The 23566-nt window shown below is 38.9% G+C and overlaps 1 protein-coding gene across 4 annotated transcripts in view; it reads left to right on the top strand.

Annotated features, from left to right (window-relative positions):
• The window catches only part of UBE2U (ubiquitin conjugating enzyme E2 U), a 56084-nt gene that overhangs the window by 18565 nt on the left and 13953 nt on the right, over positions 1-23566 (top strand). For all 4 annotated transcript variants that reach the window (XM_029948024.1, XM_029948025.1, XM_029948026.1 and 1 more), the window contains exons 7-8: positions 8353-8441; positions 15861-15942. In XM_029948024.1, the coding sequence (XP_029803884.1) occupies positions 8353-8441; positions 15861-15942 (171 nt within the window). The remainder of the gene's footprint in view (positions 1-8352; positions 8442-15860; positions 15943-23566) is intronic.

Genomic DNA, 23566 nt, shown 5'->3' with positions numbered 1-23566 from the left:
AAATGATTGAATTCTTTGTAGATTATTGAGTTAAAATGGAATGTAATTATATGAATTTTCTTATTCCTTTTTCATTTTTTATTGTTGATAAAGAAAAAACACATTATCAATATAATGAGCACAAACCATTTACAGATCACAAAAAGCCAAGCAATTTAGGAAAATATAAGGTTCCAGAGGAAAATGTTGAGAGTTAAGGATGAAGCGATTGTATCTTTTAGAAGATAACATGTTTATTTATTTGTTTTTAAGAGAGAGAGAGACAGAGAGAGAGAGCATGAGCGTGGGAGGGACAGAGAGTGAGGGAGACACAGAATTCTGAAGCAGGTTCCAGGCTCTGAGCTGTCAGCACAGTTGAGCAGGACTCAAACTCGTGAACCATGAGATCATAACCTGACTAGAAGTTGGACGTTTAACCAACTGAGCCTCCCAGGTGCTCCTAGCTTTTAATTTTTATGTAGAGTTTTACATTGAGGGCTCACAGAAGTTCTTCCAAAAGAGATGCTGCTCTTAGCATTGTCTGTGTAGCATCAGATGCTAGGACTTTACTTCATGAGCTAAAAGAATTGACTTGACTGTAGAAATGAATTCCAGAGACCTAGCCAGACAGTTAAGACCCTGTTTCCAAAAGATAAAGCAAAACATAGGCAAAGTCTAGTCAACTGAGTAGACTTGTGCTTATCACCTGGGAAGTTTGCACATGGGCTGTAGGATGCCACTTACCAAGATACAGGGCAGCTTCTGGGAGAACAGCTTCTGACTCGTTTATTTAAAATACATTCCCCACGCATTTGCTGTGTGTTGGACACTGTGCTCTCATACTGGGGACACACATCTGAATAATACGTCATCTTTGATCTTGGGTGATTTATAGTCCAGGACGGGAAGCTCTCCTCCGAAGAGTAGACCGTGCAGGGGTGGGCCTGACTGTCCGTGTCTCCAGGGCCATATAGGGAACAACTTTTACCAAAGGGTATAGTTGGAAGGCAGGGCTAATACCAGGATCATGGCTGGGGGGAATGCTAAAGTCAGACCAGATGGGATCATGTTTAAAATGAGTCATACTGAGTAGAAACTTCATCTCCTGTAGCTTTTCTTCAAAGCCCTCCTTTAGAGGCTTATACTTTTTCACCAGGTCACCTATCACTGGTACCTCCTCTGTTAAATGCAATCTAACATTGCTACGAATTCCACACCTACTAATTTATTTTATTACGTTAATACTTACAATATAATAAGTCCTATCACAGAGATAAGATCTAGATGTTGGAGGAGCATAGAGGAAGAAATATCTTCCTAAAGCTTGAATGCCAGAGTGGGAAGAGGGGCATATAAAGACCAGCTTCCAGGAGAGGGTGGTGCCTGAGGTGATTTCTAAAGGGAGAATAGGAATTCACCTACAGACCAGAGGAGAAGGACATTTAGAAGCATGGAGATGTGAGAAAGCTGACTTCCGCACCCCCTGACCCAAGGGAAAGTAATTTGACATCCAGAATAAAAAGTAAAAATGGATCCAGATGCCAGGGGCAACCAAAGTGTATCAGGACCTCAGGTATAAACCCAGAAGGAGGGAACGAGCAAGGGATTGGTTGCTAGATCTCAAGAAAATAGGAGTGTCTTTTCAGAATGATTCTGCACACTTTTACTTTAAAAGGAGGCAGAGGATGGGTTGTGGAATATCACATACGTCATTATCTGAGCTCAGCCTTCTGGAGGACTTGCTGCAGCTTCTACGTCAGCATCTGCCGCCTCACCTTGTGCTTCATGTTACGGAGACAGCTTCTTTCCTTAAACCCCAGGAACCAACCTCCGCCAGCTCCAACGTGTCCCCTGCAGCTTCCTCACCTCTCTCAGCCCTTGCGGAATGAAGAGAGTGCTGTGCTCTGGATTAGTCTTTATCTTAAGGGAATGTTGTGGCTGGTTAGATCTTCTCTCCAGACCACGCAGATTTTCTCCCTACCAGTGATAAGGCTGTTTCGCTTTGTGTCATTCCTGGGTTTACTGGAGCAGCACTTTTAATTTCCTTCAAGAACTTTTCCTCTGCTGTCACAACTTGGCTCACTGGCTCAAGAGGCCTAGTTTTCAGCTAATCTTGGCTTTTGATACGCCTTCCTCACTAAGCTTAGTCATGTCTAGCTTCTGCTGCTCTTCCTTTCACTTGAACGCTTAAAGACCATTGCAGGGTTATGCAGGGTTATTAGTTGATCTAATTTCAGTATTGTTTTGTCACAGAATAGGGAAGCTGGAGGGGAGGGAGAAAGGGGAACGACCAGTGGGTGGAGTGGTCAGAACACGCACATCTATCAATAAGTTTGCCATACTGCACAGGTGTGGTTCATTTTACCCCAAACAGTTACCATGGTAACATCAAAGATCACTGGTCACAGATCATCATAACTAATATAATAATGGAAAAGTTTGAGGGGTGCCTGAGTGGCTCAGTTGTTAAGCAGCCGACTTTGGCTCAGGTTATGATCTTGTGGTTCATGAGTTTGAGCCCCAAGTCAGGCTCTGTGCTGACAGCTCAGAGCCTGGAGCCTGCTTCAGATTCTGTGTCTTCTCTCTCTGCCCCTCCCCTGCTCATGCTCTGTCTCTCAAAAATAAGTAAACATTGGGCCACCTGGGTGGCTCAGTTGGTTAAGCGTCCGGCTTCAGCTCAGGTCATGATCTCACAGTTCGTGGGTTCGAGCCCTGTGTCAAGCTCTGTGCTGACAGCTAGCTCAGAGCCTGGAGCCTGCTTCAGATTCTGTATCTCCCTCTCTCTCTGACCCTCCCCTGCTCACACTGTCTATTTCTGTGTCTCAGAAATAAATAAAAAAAATAAAACATTAAATAAATAAATAAATAAATAAATAAATAAACATTAAAAAAAATGAAAAAGTTTGGGGCACCTGGGTAGCTCAATTGGTTAAGCATCCGACTTCAGCTTGGGCCATGATCTCACAGTTCGTGGGTTTGAGCCCCGCATCGGGCTCTGTGCTGACAGCTCAGAGCCTAGAGTGTGCTTCAGGTTCTGTGTCTCCCTCTCTCTCTGACTCTCCCCTACTCATGTTCTGTTTCTCTCTGACTCAATAATAAATAAACATTAAAAAAATTTTTTTAAATAAAAAGTTTGAAATATTGTGAGAATTACCAAAATGTGACAAAGAGACAGGAAGTGAGCAAAACCTGTTGGAAAACTGGCACAGATTTGCTTGACAGTTTGCTTGAAATTGAACACAAACCTTCAATTTGCAAAAACTGCAGTATCTGAAAAACACAATACAACAAGGTATGTCTGTATTTCAAAATTTAAAGAAAAGTTTTTGAAGAAAAGTATTTAGTTTTTTTCACTGAATAGAGAAAATGGGTATAGCTCCAAACTTCCGAAGTCTGATTCTAAAATCTGAGATTATTACAAGAAAGAAAAATTATAGGCCGTAACCTAACATAAACCCAGAAGCATAAAGCCTAATCAAAATATTAGCAGATTGAATCCATTGATACATAAAAAGGGGTAATACATCATGACTACGAGGGCTTCATTTCAGGAAAACCAGGTTGGGTTAAAATTTAAAAATCAGTGTAACTCACTAAGTTAACCAAATAAAGGAAAAAAACCATAAAATGATCTCAATGAATCAGGAAAAAGTATTTGCTAACATTTATCACCTATTCATGGTCAAAATTCTCAGCAACTAGTAATTGAGAAGAAATTCTTTATTCCAATAAAAAGAATCTATAAAAATCCAACAGCAAACCTCATGCTTACATGTGAAATGTTGAGTGCTTTCCTCCTGACTTTAGTGAGACAAGTATGTCCATTGCCACCACTTCTATTCGGCGCTACACTAGAAGTCCTAAGCAGTGCAATGAAGCCAGGAACACAAGTTACAAAGTTTGGAAAGGAGGAAGTAAACCACCTTTATTCACAAATAATGGGATTATAAAGAAGTAAAATCCAAATGAATATACAAAGCTTGACAATTAATAAGTGAATTTCACTAGGCCTCTGGATAGAAGATGAACATTTAAAAAAGCAACAGGGGCGCCTGGGTGGTTCAGTCAGTTAAGCAGCCGTCTTTGGCTCAGGTCATGATCTCACAGTTTGTGAGTTCAAGCCCCGCGTCCAGCTCTGTGCTGACAGCTCAGAGTTTGGAGCCCACTTTGACTCCGTGTCTCTGTCTCTCTGACCCTCCCCCATTCACACTCTGATTCTCTCTCTCTCTCTCTTTCTCTCAAAAATAAACACTAAAAAATTTTTAAAGCAACTATATTTTTATATACTAGCAATCAATACACAGAAATGGAAAGTATTTAAAATGCCATTATAGTAGTATCAAAATGTAACAAAAGATGAGTAAGGCATCCATGCCAAAAACTACAAAATGTATCTGGGAGAAATTTTAAAAGGCCTAAAGAAATAGATAAACAATGTTTGTGACTTTGGAGAGACTAAATATTATCGTATGTCAGTTCTTTCCAAATTCATCTATAGATTCAATTCAACCTCAGTCAAAATCTCAGCAGTCTTCTTCCCCTGGAAATTAACAAGACGGTTTTAAAGTGTCTCTACAAATGCAATGGACTCAGGATAACGAGACAATCTTGAAGAAGAACAGAGGATTGACTCTGCCAGATATCAGGGTTCAGTAGAAAATGAGAATAAATTTCAGTCCAGTTGCATCTAGTTAGGTCATGTTCCCTAAGTAGTTACTGTTGTCAGAAAGCCTTAAACCCATCGGGCCCCAGCTTACAGTCAGGGTGGAAGTCAGTCCTGTCAGACTGAATGGCACGTTCATAAGGGGGAAGAACGGAATAGTTACTATTGGCAAGATGACCTCAATGTCCACTGTGACAACCTCCACATACATACTACTTTTACTGGACTGGAAACTTGGTAAATAAGAGTTGGACAAGCACAGGAGACCAGCGAGTCTCTAGACAGGACTGCTTGCACACATACAGAATATTGTGGTCAACTCGGGTTCCGCAGGAGGTTCCATATGATGGAGCCTCTCTACATGCAGATGAATCGTGGAAGAATCAGTTGGAAATGGTCAGATGCTAACGCACCTCGAGTTCTATTTGAAAGTGTTTAGACTTCTTCCTGTAGACTTAGGTCACTGAACATGGTTCTCAAGCAGAGGCATGATTCCCTGGAATAGGAAGAGACTGAGAAAAAGAGTTAGGAAACTGTTTAGAGTTTGCAAGAGAGAAACGATGAGGTGCTTCCTCAAGGCACTGGAGAGAAGCAGCTGTGGCTGACGCAGAGGGTTACAAGATGCTACACTCCCTGCCTGGCTCTTCCCATGGATGGCTTCACTGAAGGCTCAACAAATTGCTGGAGAAAGTTCTGGCTTAATTTTGTACATGAGGAAACAGGAGTGAAATAGTTACCTGCCTGGAGTCACAGAGCTAACAAGTAGCAGTACCTGAGTGTTTTAACACAGACCAGATGATTCCAGAGCCTGCACTCTTAATCATGATGCTCCAATGACTCAATATCCAGATTTGTGGGGGGTTAGTCAGTAGGCTTGGGTTATGGCTGGGATGTTGCTTCCATGAACGAGCAGTACCACGAGTCTCTCCTCCCCTTTTTGATCCTTTTTGTTTCCTTCACTGGCTCCTCCTGACTCTGAATTGGCTCCTCCTCTTTCTTTTCTAAACACTTACTTACTCTTTCTATGTTTGTTTTCCCTAATGGCATCATCTATCAACCTTTATGTTGATTTGACCCAAATCTCTTATTTCCAGTCTCTGTTTCTCAGTCACACTCCTAAGGGTCATCACCTAAAACCCATGTTTAAATTTAAACTCATATTTTACTTCAGACTCTCTAGATGCTTTCTGTTAATAGCAAGACTAAATAATCTTCCGGGCTTTAGAAGAATAGTTGACCCCCAGATTCCTCCACCTTTCCTACCCTATCAAAAAACCAGTCTGCTCGTTTGCTTAGCGTGTCAGAGGCTCTGTCTCCTCCCTTCCACAATCTCTGTCCCTACCCCGTTAGCTCTGTGTTTCTTCCCTGAATTCCTGCATCTGTTTCCTGACTTATCTCCCTGCATTTACCCTCTCATATCCTCCACCCTGCATACTAAGGCCAGAAAAAGCTCTTAACTCACACACTCGTTTCACAATTTACTTGCCTTAATTCAAGAACTTCTAATTGCTGTCTGTCACCTAATAAATCAGATTACTGAACCGACTCTAACCTATTCTCTGCCTCCATCTGAAGATCCTGCCCAGTTTCGTCTATTTTGTCGAATTCCAATTGCTCTGAAATCGGAACTCTCCACTATAGTCAATTATCTTGTTGTTATTGTCTCTTCCCTCAACATGGACTGCACGCAGAGCACATGCATGCACATGCGTGCACCGTGCTCTCTCCCAGCTGAGCTATTGCTAATACTGTGCTCCTGGCCTAAAATGCCTCCATCTCTTCCAGGTCCATATCCCAAGTGACTCCTTCGCTAAAGCCTCCAAGACAAAGTCACACCTCCCTCTTCCAACTTTTTTAGCTTACTGCCACTGCCAAAGAACTGTCACTGTCATCTCCAAATGTCTGTGTCAAGTGATATAACACTTTAGGTGTTAAATATAGAGCGATTCTGTTTGCTAATTTGGGTATATATCCTGTCTTCTCAATAGGATAATAGGCTCTGATGTTCAGTTTAAAATTATATCTTCTGCTTTCTCATATTCATAATGCCAATGATAATACTCAGGAAATTCCTGTTCATGTTTCAAATTATAAACATGTGTATACTTCCCTGTAAACTTAGTAGCTTATCTAAATTATCTTTAAAATAGTTACTGTTCTTTTATTTTAAGGAACAGTTTCTTTCACAGAATTGGAAATGCAAGTTTTCTCAAATGTTTAAGACATTCTACTCGGTGTATTCAAACTGTACTAAAGTCATACCTTTTTGAGTAATATTTTTAATTATGCTGGGGAAGAAAAGAAAGCGCCCAAAGGCTAACAGTTTGAAATTGAGCAGGACACCGCTGGGACGGGAGAGGGTCAAGGGTCGTCGTCAAACAGACAAAAAAAACACAATGGAGACGATTGTGTCTAAAGATGGTGTATTTTTTTTTTTCATGAGACAGTGTGTTGACAGTTTCCTTCCTCTTGGGTCATTGTTGTCTGGTAAATGATCTGTGACAGCAAATTGATCACAAGCTTTTTCATGCAGGAGATATAATGCAGCCTTTCATTTTGTTACCTCTGTTGCCAAATGCTGAAGCATTTCGTTGGCAAAATTAATGTTAATTTAATATGTCATTTACTGGTGTAAAGCATCGCACGCAGCTCTGGGAGCCTTAACAGCCGTGATTAATTTAGCTTCACCCAGTTTCAGATTTCTTCTTACGTGTGATTGCAAAAGCAATAACGCATTGGGAAAATGTTACTCTTAAAATGAGGTGTCTGTAATTATCATTTAAATAAATGAATGCATTAAAGAATTTAGATATTGCCCCATCCATTTCAAAATTGAGTCTGATATTTACTTCAAAGTAGCCACAATTCACCTAGAAAAGTTAATACTGGTGTACTTGTTCTAACTGAAAAGTCACTTCTTCCGAAGAGCTAAGAGCTTCAAAGAAAATAGACATAAGCTCTTTTATATCTGACACTTAGGCATCTACATAAGCCAGTTAATTGGTGATTTCACACATCTGGAAATATTCCAAAGTCGCGTTTTGTTTGCAGAGTGCTGAGGATCTCTGCAGTCAAAATCTTTGTACGAAAAGAGTTGGAAATGTAGTTATTTAAGTGACTGTTTCACAGTTCCTGTTCAATATTTTCTAACAATCTTTGCTCTACCATTAGGATAGAGTAATATTAGCACGGGGAAGAAAAAGTGCAGGTAAGATTATTAGAAAAGAGTTGGGTTTTTCCCCCTTTATTAAAATGGCCAGATTTTGTGTGAAAATTAAACTGATCCCAACTCTGCCGTTATATTTTTCCTCATAATAAGAAGGAAATAAAGATGATTTTACTAAAATTTGTCAGCGATACTTAAGAAAACTTTATTGAAGAAAGAGAAATGTGCAAGTATGATGTTTTTCTTGAAATTCTTTTTTTAAATATTAGTCATGAAAGACAGATATCTTAAACCTATATTTTTCATTTTATAATAACGCAAATGCACATTTTACATTTATCTTTGAAATACATTTGGCAAGATTTTCTTTTTGTGATTTGTATATGTTAGTGGAGAAATTAATGTTAGATCATTTATTAGAAATTGCAAATCAGTTTAATGTCTTATGGCAAGATATTGTTATCTGAAGCAGTCTAACCTGATAAATAATTTTTAAAAGCAAATTTGCAAATACTCATTGTCTGATTTTTATGTATATTTTCAGGTCAACTAAGGCAATCTCATTCAATGATTACTACAAGACATGGTCTGGAATAGCCACATCCAATGCCACAGGATGTTATAGAAGCCCATGTAAGGTGATCCAGCCTTATCTTCTGTCCTTTTGGTATACATTAATCTCTTAATTATTCTCAACTTGTCTTGCTTTCAAAGACTAATTGACATTTATTTGTAATCTGAAGGTGGTAAACTTCCCTGCTGCCTCTACATATGAATCCTTCAGCAACTATTAATTTAGTTCCCCTTTTGTATAGAGCCCTGGACTGCAGTTTCATTAACAACCAGATGGAAAGATAGACACTTGGAGGACTAAAAGATGAAGTTCTCAGTCTCATGAGGTTTACTTTATTCCCTTAACTCCTCACAGCAGCCTTCCTGACAAAAGGAGCCTTTTTGATTCTAAACACAATTATCCTCAACACCAGAGAAAAGTATCAAGTAGACAACAAGGAAACATATGAGCCGAGGGCTTTCAGTGATCAGTTTAGCGAAGAACCACCTGTTGCCATCATACATTAGGAACCACAAGGCAGAAGGGGCGAGCTGGACAACTTACGGGTCCCCTTTAATTGAATCTTTTGTGTGCTGTTTCATTATTTGGATCCAAGTAGATTATCCAGTCTGTCCTGCTGAAATGGTGCATTCTGAAGTTACCCATGACTTCCTAACTCCCAGGCTCAGTGATTACCTTTTTAAATTTTAAGTAGGCTCCTTGCCCAGTGTAGGGGTCAAACTTACAACCGTGAGATCAAGAGTCGCATCAACTGAACCAGCCAGGCGCCCCAACCTTTTAATCTTTATCTTACTTGTTCTCCTGTTTGCTATGCTCTCCTTGAGTTAGATGACACCGCATCCACGGCTTGCCTCCTCCCTTCCTCAGTGCTTCTCTGCCTCTTTCTTTAGCAAAAAAAACTTTTTTCTTTGAAAGAGAGAGAGAGAGAGAGCACACATGTGTGAGTGGGGGAGGGGCAGAGAGGGAGCCAAAGAGAAAGAGAGAGAATCCCAAGCAGGCTTTATGCTCAGCTTGGAGCCCGATGTGGGGCCCAATGTGGGTCTGATCCCATGACCCGGGGATCATGACCCAAGGGGAAACTAAGAGTCAGACACTCAACTGACTGAGCCACCCAGTCACCCCTACCAAAAATTTCTTCATTTACTTCCCTCTGCCCACTGTCTCTGAGAGACCTCAGCCATCACCATGGTTTTCATTAGCCTACCTGCCAATAATTCTCAAAGCCTCATTTCTAACCAAGCTCTCTTCTGAACTCTGCATGCGTATTTATAACTGCATTGGACACATCACCTATGTGTGTTACAGGCATCTCCTACTTAAGATATCCCAAAGCGAAGTCATTATGTTGCCCCAACATCTAGCCTCCCTCCCTTATTACCTCTCTGGGTAATAAACCAGAATCATAGACATTTCCTAGAACTCTCTGTCTCCCAGATTAAGCCTTGTTCACTTTATTTTCTACCACATTAAGAATGTTTCTCCTTCAGGGCACCTGGGTGGCTCAGTCAGTTGAGTGGCCAACTTTTGGTTTCCCTCGGTCATAATCCCAGGATTGTGGGATCAAACCCCATGTAGAGATCCTGCTTAAGATACTCTCCCTCTCCCTCTCCCTCTACCCTTTTCCCCTGCTCTAAAAAGAAAACCAATTCTTCCCTCTCCACTCCACCCTGATGATCACTGCCTTAATTGTGGTCTCATTGAATTTCATCTCATCATTGTGATAGTCTCATATTTGGTTTCAATAGAACAAAATATCACCAAAAAAGTGTGTAGTTTAAAGGCACAAATTAGAGAAAGAAATAATACTAAGCTTAACAAATATTAAAAGATAAACTAAATCAATAATTTCTAAGAAATTAAATGTTTTTTCAGGATGTTAGTTATTAATTTCGTGATCAAACATTACCTTCCTCATCATAGATTTGTGGTAAAGAAAAATGATTCAAGAAACACAATCTTTAGCAACTCCATCAGAATAAAGAATTTTATTACTCTTGATACCAGAGTACAAGAATATTTACTTCATTTCAGAGATATGTGTTTGGGTGCTGTTTAGTCAACTCAGCAAACACATCTTGAGTACCTCCTGTGCAGAGGCACTGAGGAACTCAGAAAGGTTCCAGAAGGCAGGAACCCTTAACAAACAAGGGGTAGAGAGGCAAGTGGCCCATTCTAGGGAATGACTTACCATCCAACTCCTTCAACCATAAAACAAACTAACTGGTATAGGATGGTGGTTTATGGAAGAGACACCTGAGTGGCCCAGTTTGCTGAGCAACTGACTCTTAGTTTCAGCTCAGGTAATGAATGAATGATCCCAGGGTCTGCACTGAGTGTGGACCCTCCTTCAGATTCTCTCTCTGCCCCTTCCTCCCACTCACATACTCTCTAAAAAAGAAGGAGGAAAAGAAGGAGGAGGCGGGGAAGGAGAAGAATGTGCTTTTTGGAATAACATGTAAATATGTTAGAAGCATTTGGAAACTCCAAACTGCTAAGAAACAAAAATAAGGGCACCTGGGTGGCTGCTTGAGCGTCTGACTCTTGATTGTTGGCTCAGGTCATTATTTCACATGATCATGGGTTTGGGCCCCACCTTGGGTTCTTCACTGGGCATTAAGCCCACTTAAAATAATAATAATAAATAATAATAATAATAATAATAATGATGATGATGATGATAATAATAGCACATGCCAGAACTTAAGGAAATTTGGAAATGATTGTCATGCTATTGAAAAAACAATTAAGATGAAAAAATAATGAAGCACCACTGACTACAGTTTCTTCTTTGAAAGACTTGCCACCAAAATGTTTAACTTAGTTCTCCTTTCTAGATCTATTACTAACTTAGTTGGTAATTCCACCCTTTTTGTGATCTTTAGCGGCTGCCTCTAACTCAGAAGAGTTTCAGAGACTTTGATTCTAACCATTGGCGCAGGATTTCACAATCACTCTGTCTATTCTTCCCCTACGGATTTGTTATAAGAATGTTTCAGGAGGTTTTCTTCAATAATAATTAGCATTTTATTTTTAAACATTAAACTTAGGGGTGCCTGGGTGGCTCAGTCAGTTAAGGATCTGACTCTTGATTTTGGCTCAGGTCATAAGATCAAGCCCAGTATCAGTATCAGGCTGTGTGCTGACAGTGCAGAGCCTGCTTGGGGTCCTCGCTCTCCCTGTCTCTCTGCCCCTCCCCCTGCCTGCACGCTCACGTACTCTTTCTCTCTCAAAATAAACACTTTTTAAAAATTAAAACTAAATTTAAAGTTAAACCTTATTGTGCTGCTGGCCATTTTGCCTTTGGATAATTCAGCCAGATGAGATCCAATACTATTTTTTAATGGTCTAATTTTGTGTATAATAAAGATGAAGCTTTCCGATTATAGAATGCTTCTTCAAGCACTGAGAAATAAAAGGGAAACTTCCAATATCTTCAGTTTCTACAGTTACATCCTTATCACTGGAAAGATTATGAAACTCTTGTCTATATATTTTTAAAGCTTTTTTATGAATATTGATGAGTGGTTGTGTTTTGATTTGGGGTATTAACTCTTTTCCATATCTTTGTGCAACAAATCTACCCATAGTCATGTGTGCCATAATAATACCAAGTACAGGGGCGCCTGGGGGGCTCAGTCGGTTGAGCGTCTGGCTTCGGCTCAGGTCATGATCTCACGTTCGTGGGTTCGAGCCCCGCGTCAGACTCTGTGCGGACAGCCAGCTCAGAGCTGGAGCCTGCTTCAGACTCTGTATCTCCCTCTCCTTTGACCCTCCCCTGCTCACACTATGTCTCTTGCTCTCTCTCTCTCTCTCAAAAAATAAATAAAAACATTTAAAAATGCGTAAAAAATAAGACTAGCACGGGTATTCATGTACGGTCCCGTTGACAAAGTCTGCTGTCTATGATTTTTCAATCGTCCCCGTCTTATTCTTGAATTCATCTGTCAACCAGTATGTGGCGTGTCAACCCCATGAACCAGACATTGCTGCTATTATTACTCTGCTTTACAGATGAGAGAATCAAGGCTGAGAGAAGCTAAGGAATTTACCTAAGGTCACACAGGTAAGAGGGAATATTATATATTGATAAAGAGTGTAAATTCTGGAAACAAATTGCTGAGATTTAATCCTGGTTCTTCCATTTAGTAGCTGTGTGACCTTGGGCAAGTTTCTTAACCTCTCTGTCAGTTCCCTCGTCTGTAAAATGAGTATAATTATAGCACATACCTCGTAGCATTGAAGCACGTACGATAGTACCTAGCACATAGTGAGTGCTCAATAATGTGCTTATTATTAGAACAAGTAGGTTCTGACTCTATGACTTGAACCAGTTTCTCCGACTCTACATTTATTGCTCTTTTTCACATACTAAAACTGCTTCCATAATATGGTATAAAAATGCTCTCTCTATATAGCCTGAGATGTAAGTTCAAACTCTGAAGTATATGCAGTACATTTTTCAATAATTATAATTATTAGCTTATAATCGTAGGCAATCATATGGGGAAATGCACTGATGATCCCCTGTTCTCTGTCCATCAGAATAGGACGGCAAATAAAAGTTTGGCAGAGAACAAACCAATACACATGGTTGTGGGCAACAGCACCTTTAATGACAGAATATGATCCCCATAAGGAAATGTTTATGTTGAAGGAGAAGAACTCCTTCAGACCAGTGTGCTCTGTAATCCTGAGCAGAGGCTTCCTGGTGTTTGTTTGCTGCCATCAGACAGGCCAGACGCCCTGAAGCATCATGAGGGCGCTTGCTTTCACCACAGAAGACTTCCATTCGTTGTTTTTGAGCAGCAATCAGGACAAGTGTCTCCAGAATACCAGAGGCAGCGTTATCTAATTCTAATGCAGTGCTTCTCAGTCTTGACCACTCAATAGAACCACCAGAGGAACTTGTAAAAATTCCCATGTAAAAGGCACACCCCCAGACTGATTACATCAGGATCTCTGGGAGCAGGACCTGGCAGTAGTAGTTTTTAAAGCTCCCCAGGTGATTACAATGTGCAACCAAGGTTGGAAAGGCTGTAGTGGGAGGAGCATGATGTTGGAAGTTGGAGACTTCATAGCCCTGTACTAATTCTGCCACATACACTTCATGGATTTAAGTTAGACACTTAACTCTTTATTCCTCATTTTAAAACTTCTATTCATGGAAAGAAACATTTTATTTTAAATTGTTCAATGGTTAGTATGAGATAATACGTGTGGAAACAAAGCATGCTAAGGCAAGTTGATGCTACTATGTTTCTTCGGATGTGACAGTCCGAGCAGCGGAAAAAAATTTAGATCAACCTATACAGATGTTGGATAAGAGATTCACCATGGAAAAAACAAAGTAAAGGTGATGCCCGGTTATCCTTAGAAGGAAGAGAAGAAAAAAGTTTATCATGGAGCCAACAGAAGGTGATTTCCTACCAGAGACTACGGACTGCCACAAAGACAAGATATGGTCATGGTGAGGAATTTTAGCTTCAAGAACTTCTGACAAAATTTCACTGGTCCTTTCCTCCTGCTCGCTCTCATGTCCTCCCCCACCACCTTGTGAACTATTTCCCTCCTGTCAACATCACTCATTTAGAATCTTCTATGTCTAGATACATACGTATTATGATACACTTTTTTGAGAAGTTTATGATCAGATGGTACGAGAACAAGTGAATGAATAAACTATAGGGATAAAAAAGGAAACATTAAAATAAAAATGTACAAATACTATGGCATTTTTCAACTCTCAGATAGTAGAGAAAGCAATAAAGAAAATGAGTCAATGAAATAAAATTAATGGAAATATTCAGGAAGGATGACCATGCCATTTGGGGTTTCATAATATGAAAGGAAGAGACTGATGTCCATATTCAAATAGAAAATGTAGGAAAGGCAATTTCAAAAAAACAAGGAAACATGAATTATCCTTGAATAGAAATCCCAAAATTAAATTTCATCTAAGTGGTAATGAATAGTCCCAATGAGAAGACATTGCTCAAATTGTCAGTTTGTACATCTATAAAGTGTATATTGTAATGGCAACCACTACATACCTACTGTACAGATTCCTAATGTGTGGTAAGAACTCTATTAATATTAGTTATTATAATCATCTAAAGGAAATAATGAAACCTCACTAAGAACCTTAAGGAGCTCATATTTGCTTCCTTAATATAAAGGAAGGGAGAAATAAAAATCCAAATAGCAACAAAAGAATATTAATAAAGCCTATAAGAACATGTACGTGTGTGTACTTGTGTGTTTGAAGGAAGAAAAGAAATCAAAGAATAGACAGGAACACTGCTGGCTAAAATAATATTAATAGAAGAAAATGAGAACTATTCAGTGTAAATGTTTCTATCAATGACATATTTCATCAAGCTAGCAGTGGTTAATCAATCATTGTTTAGAAGGAAGCTCCAGATAAGGGTAAGACTGGTGGAGAGCATCTGTTGGTTAAATAGTTCAAGACTATAAACCCAGGACAATTACAAGAAACAGGGAGACGTAGGTAGGTAGGTAGGTAGGTAGGTAGATAGATAGATAGATAGATAGATAGATAGATAGTTAGATGTTTGTGTGTATGATCTGACTTTCAGTAAATTTTATGTTAATTTTATTGAAGGCATAAAGCTTATGATTAACCACAAACATATGAGCCAGTGGTATACTTTGATTTCCAGAAAATATTAATGCAGATCTGAGCTGAAGTGACAGAAGCGTAGCACACAGATCAAGAGGGGTAGTAACCTACTTACATCTTTGCTTTTTAAAAGAAATCAAGATCCTGAGCCATTTCTGGACATAAACTTTAATAGGAAGGTTAGCAAAGTTTACCGCCAGGGTGGTCAGGATGATTAGGTCTCTAGAAAATCATATCTTAAGATAGAGTTGGGGGAACTGAGGCTGTTCTGATAGGTATCTTCAAATATTAGAAGGACTCTCTCCCACAGGGAAGGGATGATCCTGGTCAATATTGCCCCAGAGGTCCGAACTAGGACCCATAAAGACTCAGCACTCAGGTTACGGAAAGACATTGTGACCTTACTGTTTGGCAACTGCACAGGCAATTTCCCAACAACAGAGAGGAGAATTTTCTGTCATTGGCAAGGAATTCATTCAGGGTAGATTCTAGCTTTGTGAAAGATCAAGACCTATAGTGTCACTTTTCGTTTTTCACTTGCAGTGCTGAATTCAAATTTTATTAAACTGTGGCGTCCATAGTTTTTATGCATTATTTTAACACCTTCTTCATTACTATAAATGATATATAAACAAATGTCATTATAATGGAAATTTTGTAGAAAAATTTACTTATTTCAAATATCCAGTAATACAAAGTTCAAATAAAAGGAAGAAATTTGGAAAGTGAGCACGGTAATTTGACTTGAACTTATATAGTGTACATCATTGCCACATATCAACTTAATGAAAAGAGAATTATTTTAAACTTTGAATCTTTTTCAAAATTCTAATTTCAGTGTTTGAAGATCCACATTTTATTGGAAAGTATTATAAATGGAAGAAACCTGAATTAAAACATCCTAGAGAATGGAATCTAAAGTAAGTAATTTGTATTCTGTTTTTAACTTGAAATATCTATCATTCTACTTTCTACTGTCTAGCTGAACCATCAAAAGAAATCTTTGGAAATAACAATGGATGCCCTTTTCTAAACATAAGAACAAGAATAAGAAGTATCTTTTTCCCTTCCTATGAACCTAGGTGGGAAACATCTTTGCTGCTGTTAACCTTTAAAATTTAAGTTATTTGACCAGCAAAAATGGGTTTATTCAGGAATAGCAGAAAATCGCAAATTGGGACTTGAAATCCAGGTCAATACCAGAGGCCAAGTCCAACAAACAAAGGAAGAGAAACATCATTTTATAGAGAAGGAATAAGTTGAGAAGAGTTGTTTTGAAAGCACAAGTTCAGGATGATGACAGTTTCTCATTGGCTAAGTTGCTGGCGTAGTCAGTTTCCTATAGGAGAGGGAATATACACCTTTTCCTATTAGTATCTGTGATTGATGATTCTTTCCTGATGATGGTTCTTCTGTTGGGGTCCATAATGGACCATTCCATTGTAATTGTAATTGTAATTGAAGTTGGGTGGTAGGGTTCTACCTTCTGGCCCCCCAACTCCAGTTTAGTGAGGTTCCCTTTATTAATGTTCACTTGTTGGCTGCCAAAAATAGAGTTGGGCATGCGCCTCAGTGAGGGACTCTCACAACACCTTCCACATTATTTCTCTTACTCCAATTGCCATTATCCTCATTATCATATGACTTAGAAATCAGAAAATAAAAGAACCCCCTGTTTCTCTACCACCAATTAGCTTTTTATCCTTTTTATCCTCATAGTTCCGAATATCTTTTCATCGTCCATGGATTTTTCATTCAAGAACCAAATGTATTTCATCTAATCGGGAAGCATCTAGTAAAATATAAAACTATTATAATATCTTCGGAAATTGTTGATTAAACTATGTTAGAAGACAGATCTTAATCTCATCTTTGTTTTCTTGACTCCTAAAGACAGTTTTGCCTCTTTATCATGCTGGGAAAAGATTGCATCAGAGCGCTGTGGTTTAGTTAGCTAGAGTAGCTATTTATTCTGGTGTGCTTATTTCAAAGGACTCGGTTAATGTGCTGTACACAACACTAGCGGAGTTAAAGATCCTTTTTTTTTTTTTTTGCATTTACTTCATTAACCTCAGTTTTTAGTTCTTTGGCTTGTTAGCAATATCATTGTTTATTTCTAGAAGGATATACAGGATTAATAAAAATAACATACTGTGTTTTGTATTTCTGTAGAAATTGAGGTTCTTTGGTGCACCTGGGTGGCTCAGTTGGTTAAAATCCCAACTTTGGTTCAGGTCATGATATTGCAGTTCACAAGTTTGAGCCTTGCATCAGGCTCTGTACTGACAGCTCAGAGCCTGGAGCCTGCTTTGGATTCTGTGTCTCCCTTTTTCTCTGCACCTTCTCTCTCTCTCTCTCAAAAATAAATAAACATTTAAAAAATTTTTAAAGAAATTGAGGTTCTTAAAAAATACATACTTTCCTACCCTTTGACTGGGGTTTTCATTCGAATATTCTTTTTTCAGTTGACTTCCGTGGCAGCTTCCCTTTAAGCCAGAGTGGAGAAAAGCTTTTGCATTTGATACTTCTCTACCTTCAGAATAAATTATAGGCAGTAGAAAATGTTTTTTAAGGCAGAATTTGAAGAATACAAGTGTGGTTTTTTTCATGAAGGCATGTTTCAAGTTTCATTTAGAGTTAAAGAAAGCTACTTAGAATATACGGTTAATTTTGCTTTGACATGGCTTCCTTTTTTATTTCCTTTAACAGAACTGCTTTGGGTTTTTTTTTTTTTTTTTGGTTTGATCATTGATTCATTATGTAATACCAGCATCCCACAGAACCCAAAATTTAGAAAAAGTAGGACTGTGTCATTTTCAACTTATCCATCCACTTCTACATATGGCTGAAATAATTGTGAGCTGTTTGAGTGTAGAACATTTTCCCAAATACATTATTTTGAAGTTATAGGTGAAATTATCATGTGCGTGGTTGACCCTGTCAGAATAAAACTCTCACACCTTATGCCATCTGGTGGTTGATGAGAATATATTTAGATCAAATGATACTTGCTTCTTTTAAATGTTGGAGTTGATTAGTTTAAAAACAATAAAGTTTTTTAAAGATATTACATTTAGCTGAATAATTTTAGTATGGCACAAGAAATTGCAAAAATCTAAAGTATGTTGAATCAACTTCTTTTCAAATAATTATTAGAAATCTCATGTTCGATCAAAATACAATATAATAAAGTGCTCAATTCATAGTCTCAGAAAGTGGTTGGGCATCTTTGCAAGCAATTGGTCTATATGTGCATGCCATATAATGTCATTACGCTTTTCTCGGCTTTATTGAAAATGCTTTCCTGGACTTGAAATTTCCTATTAAAAGAAACAGAAAATGCAAAGTAACAACTTTTTATCTGCATAGTATTAAAGAGAAAGCCCTATCTTGCCTGCTTCATATCCCTCCTCCTACTGTCCTCCCATCTCCTCATCAATCAAGACTTGATTCTTAAGCCACACCAAGCTCTTTTTTCTCACTATTATTCTGGGACATAAGATCTCTTCACCACTGTGTGCCTTCTGCTGGGCTGCGTTTCCCAGCAGGGTCTTTGCTGGTGGTCTAGAGTTAGGCTTTGGTCTGAGGGAAAAGGTGGAATGTGGAGTGCTTAAGCAATGGGATCAGGGCGCCGGACTGTTTCCACTTCAAGCCTGGCTCCACCAAGTACCACCTCTCTGACCAACTCAGGGGAAGTTATCCAACTCCTTTGTGCCTCAGTCTCCTTATCTGTTAAATAGAAGTAAAAGCCATACCCATCCCTCAAGGCGAGTGTGAGGATTAATATATTTATACATTGTAAATCTCTTCAAACAGAATCTGGTATGCAGTAAGTCCTCAAAAGGTTCACTATGATTCAGGCTTTTCCCACTGTGGCCCTTCTTCTTTGGAGGTAGCATGGGGGAAAGCATGGCGTTTTGAGTCATGCGAATCTTAGAAAAATTCTTACTCACTTTCAGCTTGTTTCCTTAGCTGTTAAATAGAGATAACATTAGTTACCTTGCAAAGTGGTTTTTCATTTGATCTCTTGAGTGAGACTGTATATAAATTTAATCATATAGTGTTGACACTCAATAAATATTAGTTCCTGAGAAGGGGAGACAAAAACCCACACCCTCCAACTTTTCAGATGATGAAAATGGTCTCTGTCATAAACAGGTAAAAATTAGAGAATTTTCCCACCTATCGTGACCACATTTATTTTAGTTCCATGATGCACATGGTTCTTTTCTCTTATCCACTCTAGTCATCTCTCCTGCCTGACAAAGTCTATCACCAGGATGGCGTAAAGATCCAGGGTCCCTGATTCGGGCTTCCACGTCCCCCCACACCCTCCTCCCATAGCACCTGCGGGCTCCTTCAGAACCTGCAGTGTAGACATTCATCTGTTCATGGAGAGAGACCAGGGCCATTCTTGCAGATTTGTATTCCCTGCCCTTAGTACAGGACCTGGCGTCTTGCAGGCACTCAGTCATTTGTTGAATGATGCACACTTACATTGTTTCCCTACTTAATAGTTAAATTAATGTGAAGGAGTTAAGTTTTAGAAGAATTAAATGTAGATGCTGACTTCTATTAAGGCTGATTCTAATAGATAATGGTTCTCTTTGAAGAATTCTGAGGGTATGATCATATAAGAGTGATTGAAAACTGGAAATATAAATGAACTGTTATGAATATTTTATGCAAATTCTTAAGTTTTACACATGTTTTTAGTTACTATTACTAGGAACCCATTGTCATTATAGGCAGCTCATAAATATTCATGAGCTGATCATTTGGTTGGTCATTCGATCATTTCTAAGGCCTTTTTCCCTCCCCCATTGCCTTGCCTGTCTCTTGACTATTCAAGCAAATGCTTTTTTCTACTAAGACATGGGAAAGAATATGAATCTAGAGGCTAATCAGTAGTTTGTATTTATTTTCTTTGGAGAAATACTGAAAGATACAGAATCGGAAAGCAGTACAAGCTGTTCTTTCAAATATTCTTCCTTATAAAACTGTTTATGTCATACTCTGTGGCTGGTGATCACCTAGGTGGTCTTGGAAATATCTGTGCCAATAATCTAAGCTTTGTGTGACAGCAGGTTATCTAAATAAAAGTTAGCCATTCTGGAGACTTCCATTTTTTGTAGCTTTGAGAAAGAATATTGCTCCTGTGCACACATAGTAGGCACAGACAGAACAGGAACTAAGTGGCAAACCGTCTACTGTGTGCCAGGCATGCTTTCATTTCCTAACGTAATACTGGCCATGCTGTGGAGTTGACATTTGTCCCCCTGAGTGTAACCCCACCGTAGTCCCCCTCAGCCTCCTTCAAAGCCACAGCAAATCAACTTGCACTTGAGGCCACGCCACTTCCTTGTTGGATGGACACAGCTTCAAGACAAAGTTCCTAGCCTCCTTTTCACCTGGATTGTCACCCCTAAGTGTCTCCACAGAAATTCTGCGGACATAGAGGTAGATATTTTCTGCAGTTTGCTAATGAGAGAAACATAAAATTAATCAACTTGCCCAAAGTTATTGATAAGCACGTATTTGATGACTAAAACACAATTATTTCTACTTGCCCATTAATATAGGCTTATTAAAAACTTAAAAATTGTCAGATAATCTGGGAATATTGTCTACCAAATGCAAGCACAAATCAAGTCTACCTTTTGTGGAAAAAGTTTTTTTTTTGGGTCAATCTCAAATTCTTTTATTAAACAATGTTAGCTCCTTTCTCCTTCATAAGACTTTCTCGTATTTATAAAATGTAGGATGGATTTTGTTGTACTGTATTTTATTTTTTATAATTTATTTGTTTATTTTGAGAGAGCATAGGGGGGCAGAGAGAGAGAGAGAGAGAGAGAGAGAGAGAGAATCTCAAGCAGGCTCTATCTCACTACTGTGAGATCATCATCTGAGCTGAAATCAAGAGTCAGATGCCCAACTGACTGAGCCACCCAGATGTTTCTGTACTGTATTTGAAATTAAGGAGTTAATATATATGATTTCTAAGTTCATGTATCTGAGTCTGCGAGTGTTCTAACTCACAAAAATATTGGATTACTACTCTTCAGTATACTATGATTCCCTTATCTCCAATTATATAGAAAATATCTGTGCTGAACACATTAACTTAATGTACGTTTGTGCTAGCCTTTCAGGGTTATTGAAGTTAAACCTTGTTTTTATGCATTTACATAATTCTGTGCTTAATGCATTTTTAAGAAGGAATGCTGGCTTTATTGGACTACTCAAAGACTGAACATTAAGTGCCATCTTGTGGTTAAAGAGAGAATTAGCATTAGCATGGACATTGGAAATGCTCCCTTTAAAATACTTGGGAAAAAATGTAGACAAAGGGAAAAACAAACCTTTAAAACATTTCTGCCAAGAAATTACTTAGTCTCTGCTTGGATGGTTTCATTTATTTTTAAATTAATTTATTTTTTTAAGTTCTTTTTTTGTACTTCATTGTCAAGTTGGTTTCCGTGTAACACCCAGTGCTCATCCCCACAAGCGCCCTCCTCCCTGCCCATCATCCCCTTCCCTTCTCCCCCTCCCCCATCAACCCTCAGTTTGTTCTCAGTATTTAAGAGTCTCTCATGGTTTGCCTCCCTCCCTCTCCTTAACTATTTTTTCCCCTTCCCCTCCCCCATGGTCATCTGTTAAGTTTCTCCTGTTCCACATATGAGTGAAAACATATGGTATCTGTCCTTCTCTGCCTGACTTATTTCACTTAGCGTAACACCCTCAAGTTCCATCCATGTTGCTATGAATGGCCAGATTTCTTTTTCTCATTGCCATGTAGTACTCCATCGTATATTTAAACCACATCTTCTTGATCCATTTGTTATTTGATGGACATTTAGGCTCTTTCCATGATTTGGCTGTTGTAGAAAGTGCTGCTATGAACATTGGAGTACATGTGCCCCTATGCATCAGCACTCCTGTATCCCTTGGGTAGATCTCCAGCAGTGCTATTGCCGGGTCATAGGGGAGTTCTACTGAGAGTTTTTTGAGGAGCCTCCACAGTTTTCCCGAGCGGCTATAGCAGTTTATATTCTCTGCTTGGATGGTTTTAGAGACAGGGGGCTCAGTACTTCAAGGATCATTCAAATAGCTTGAATCTCCCTTATTTCTAGCTTAAATCTAATACCTTATGACATTCAACTATTATAGATTTCTTTCATTCAATTAACAGATTTTTATTGAATACTTACTCTATGTTTTTACATTTGCCTGAAAAACCATTTGGAAATGAGAAATTATCCCCATTTTAATAAGAGGGTATACAGAAAAAGGTGGGTGTTTTTTATGTTCCCTAAGGTTACCCACTCTGTAAGAGACAGAGCTCAAATTCCTATCTAGGCATCCTGGGTGCTACAACCCGGGCTTTTGTCTATGAGACTGAGCGTCAGCTCAGACCCTGAGAGGCCAAGGATGGCTCTGGGTTTGGGTGGAAGGCCTGGTTCAAAGGCAATGTTGTGGCAGAAATGAAAGAGTCTCCACTTGTTCTTGGATGCAACACAAATAAGGCTCTTCTTTTTTGTGGGGTTGTCCTTTGAGTTCAGAAAATAGCTATTGTGTCTTTTTCCCACCTCCCCTTAAGTGTTCTCATTTTCAGAATAAACATACCCAGTCCTTTCAACAGTTTTTTAAAACGAATTTCACATTTTTTATTCTTCAAATTTTGTCAGTTTAATTCATTTAATCAGCTTCTCTCTCAGAATGTACCCCAAAACTTTACCATGGATTTCTAGTTGTAGCACAAAGCTAGTGGGGCATTCTGTATTATAAATACTGTGACTTAAAGCTGCTTCCCCCTTCATCTCTCTAAAAAAGGAGGCTTTTATATGAGTCAAAAACACATACTGGGCTTTAAAAAGGGAGAGGGAGAGAATTATTCCTTTGGTTCTGCTCCCACATAGAACACTGTTGAGGGCTCTCTCTGTGTCCCTCCCCCGCTTTGCCTTCCCCGTCAGCATCCTACCCCACCCATCCCCCCAACTGCGGCCACAGAAATAAGGTATATATGTTAGCTTAGGGCTTGGTGTAAGCAGGGGTGAAATTGAGGACAGCTGTGGTTTCCCAGGGGTATATTAGATTGTGTACTGTCTGAAAGGAGGAACAGGAAGGAAGCCAAGAAGTTCCCTTAGAACTTGTTACAAAAAGTCAGATCCCTGGATGGAAGGGATACAGTACGTTTTATCACTCTTGTCATGTACTTTTCAAGAACATGTAGCTATATTAGCCCCTCTGGAGAAGCTAAACCCGTCAGAAATTTTATAAACAGAAACCTCGAATATGCAAACTGATTTGTAAGATACTGAATTCCATGCTGAAGCAATCATATTTAAAGAAACATACAAAATTCATTGCTCGATGAAGGAAAATTTACAACACCCAGAATCTCATACAAAATGACCAGTCAGGAAAATAAGCAGGGAAATATAATCCATAACCAAAATAAAAATCTATCAATATAAATAGATCCAAAAATAATAGAAATGATGGAATTAGTAGATACGGATTTTATTTAAAAAATTTTTTTAA

This window comes from Suricata suricatta, chromosome 8 (assembly GCF_006229205.1).
Source record: "Suricata suricatta isolate VVHF042 chromosome 8, meerkat_22Aug2017_6uvM2_HiC, whole genome shotgun sequence".
NCBI lineage: Eukaryota > Metazoa > Chordata > Mammalia > Carnivora > Herpestidae > Suricata > Suricata suricatta.
Note: the sequence above shows the minus strand (reverse complement) of the source record. Positions and strands in the feature narration are given on the sequence as shown.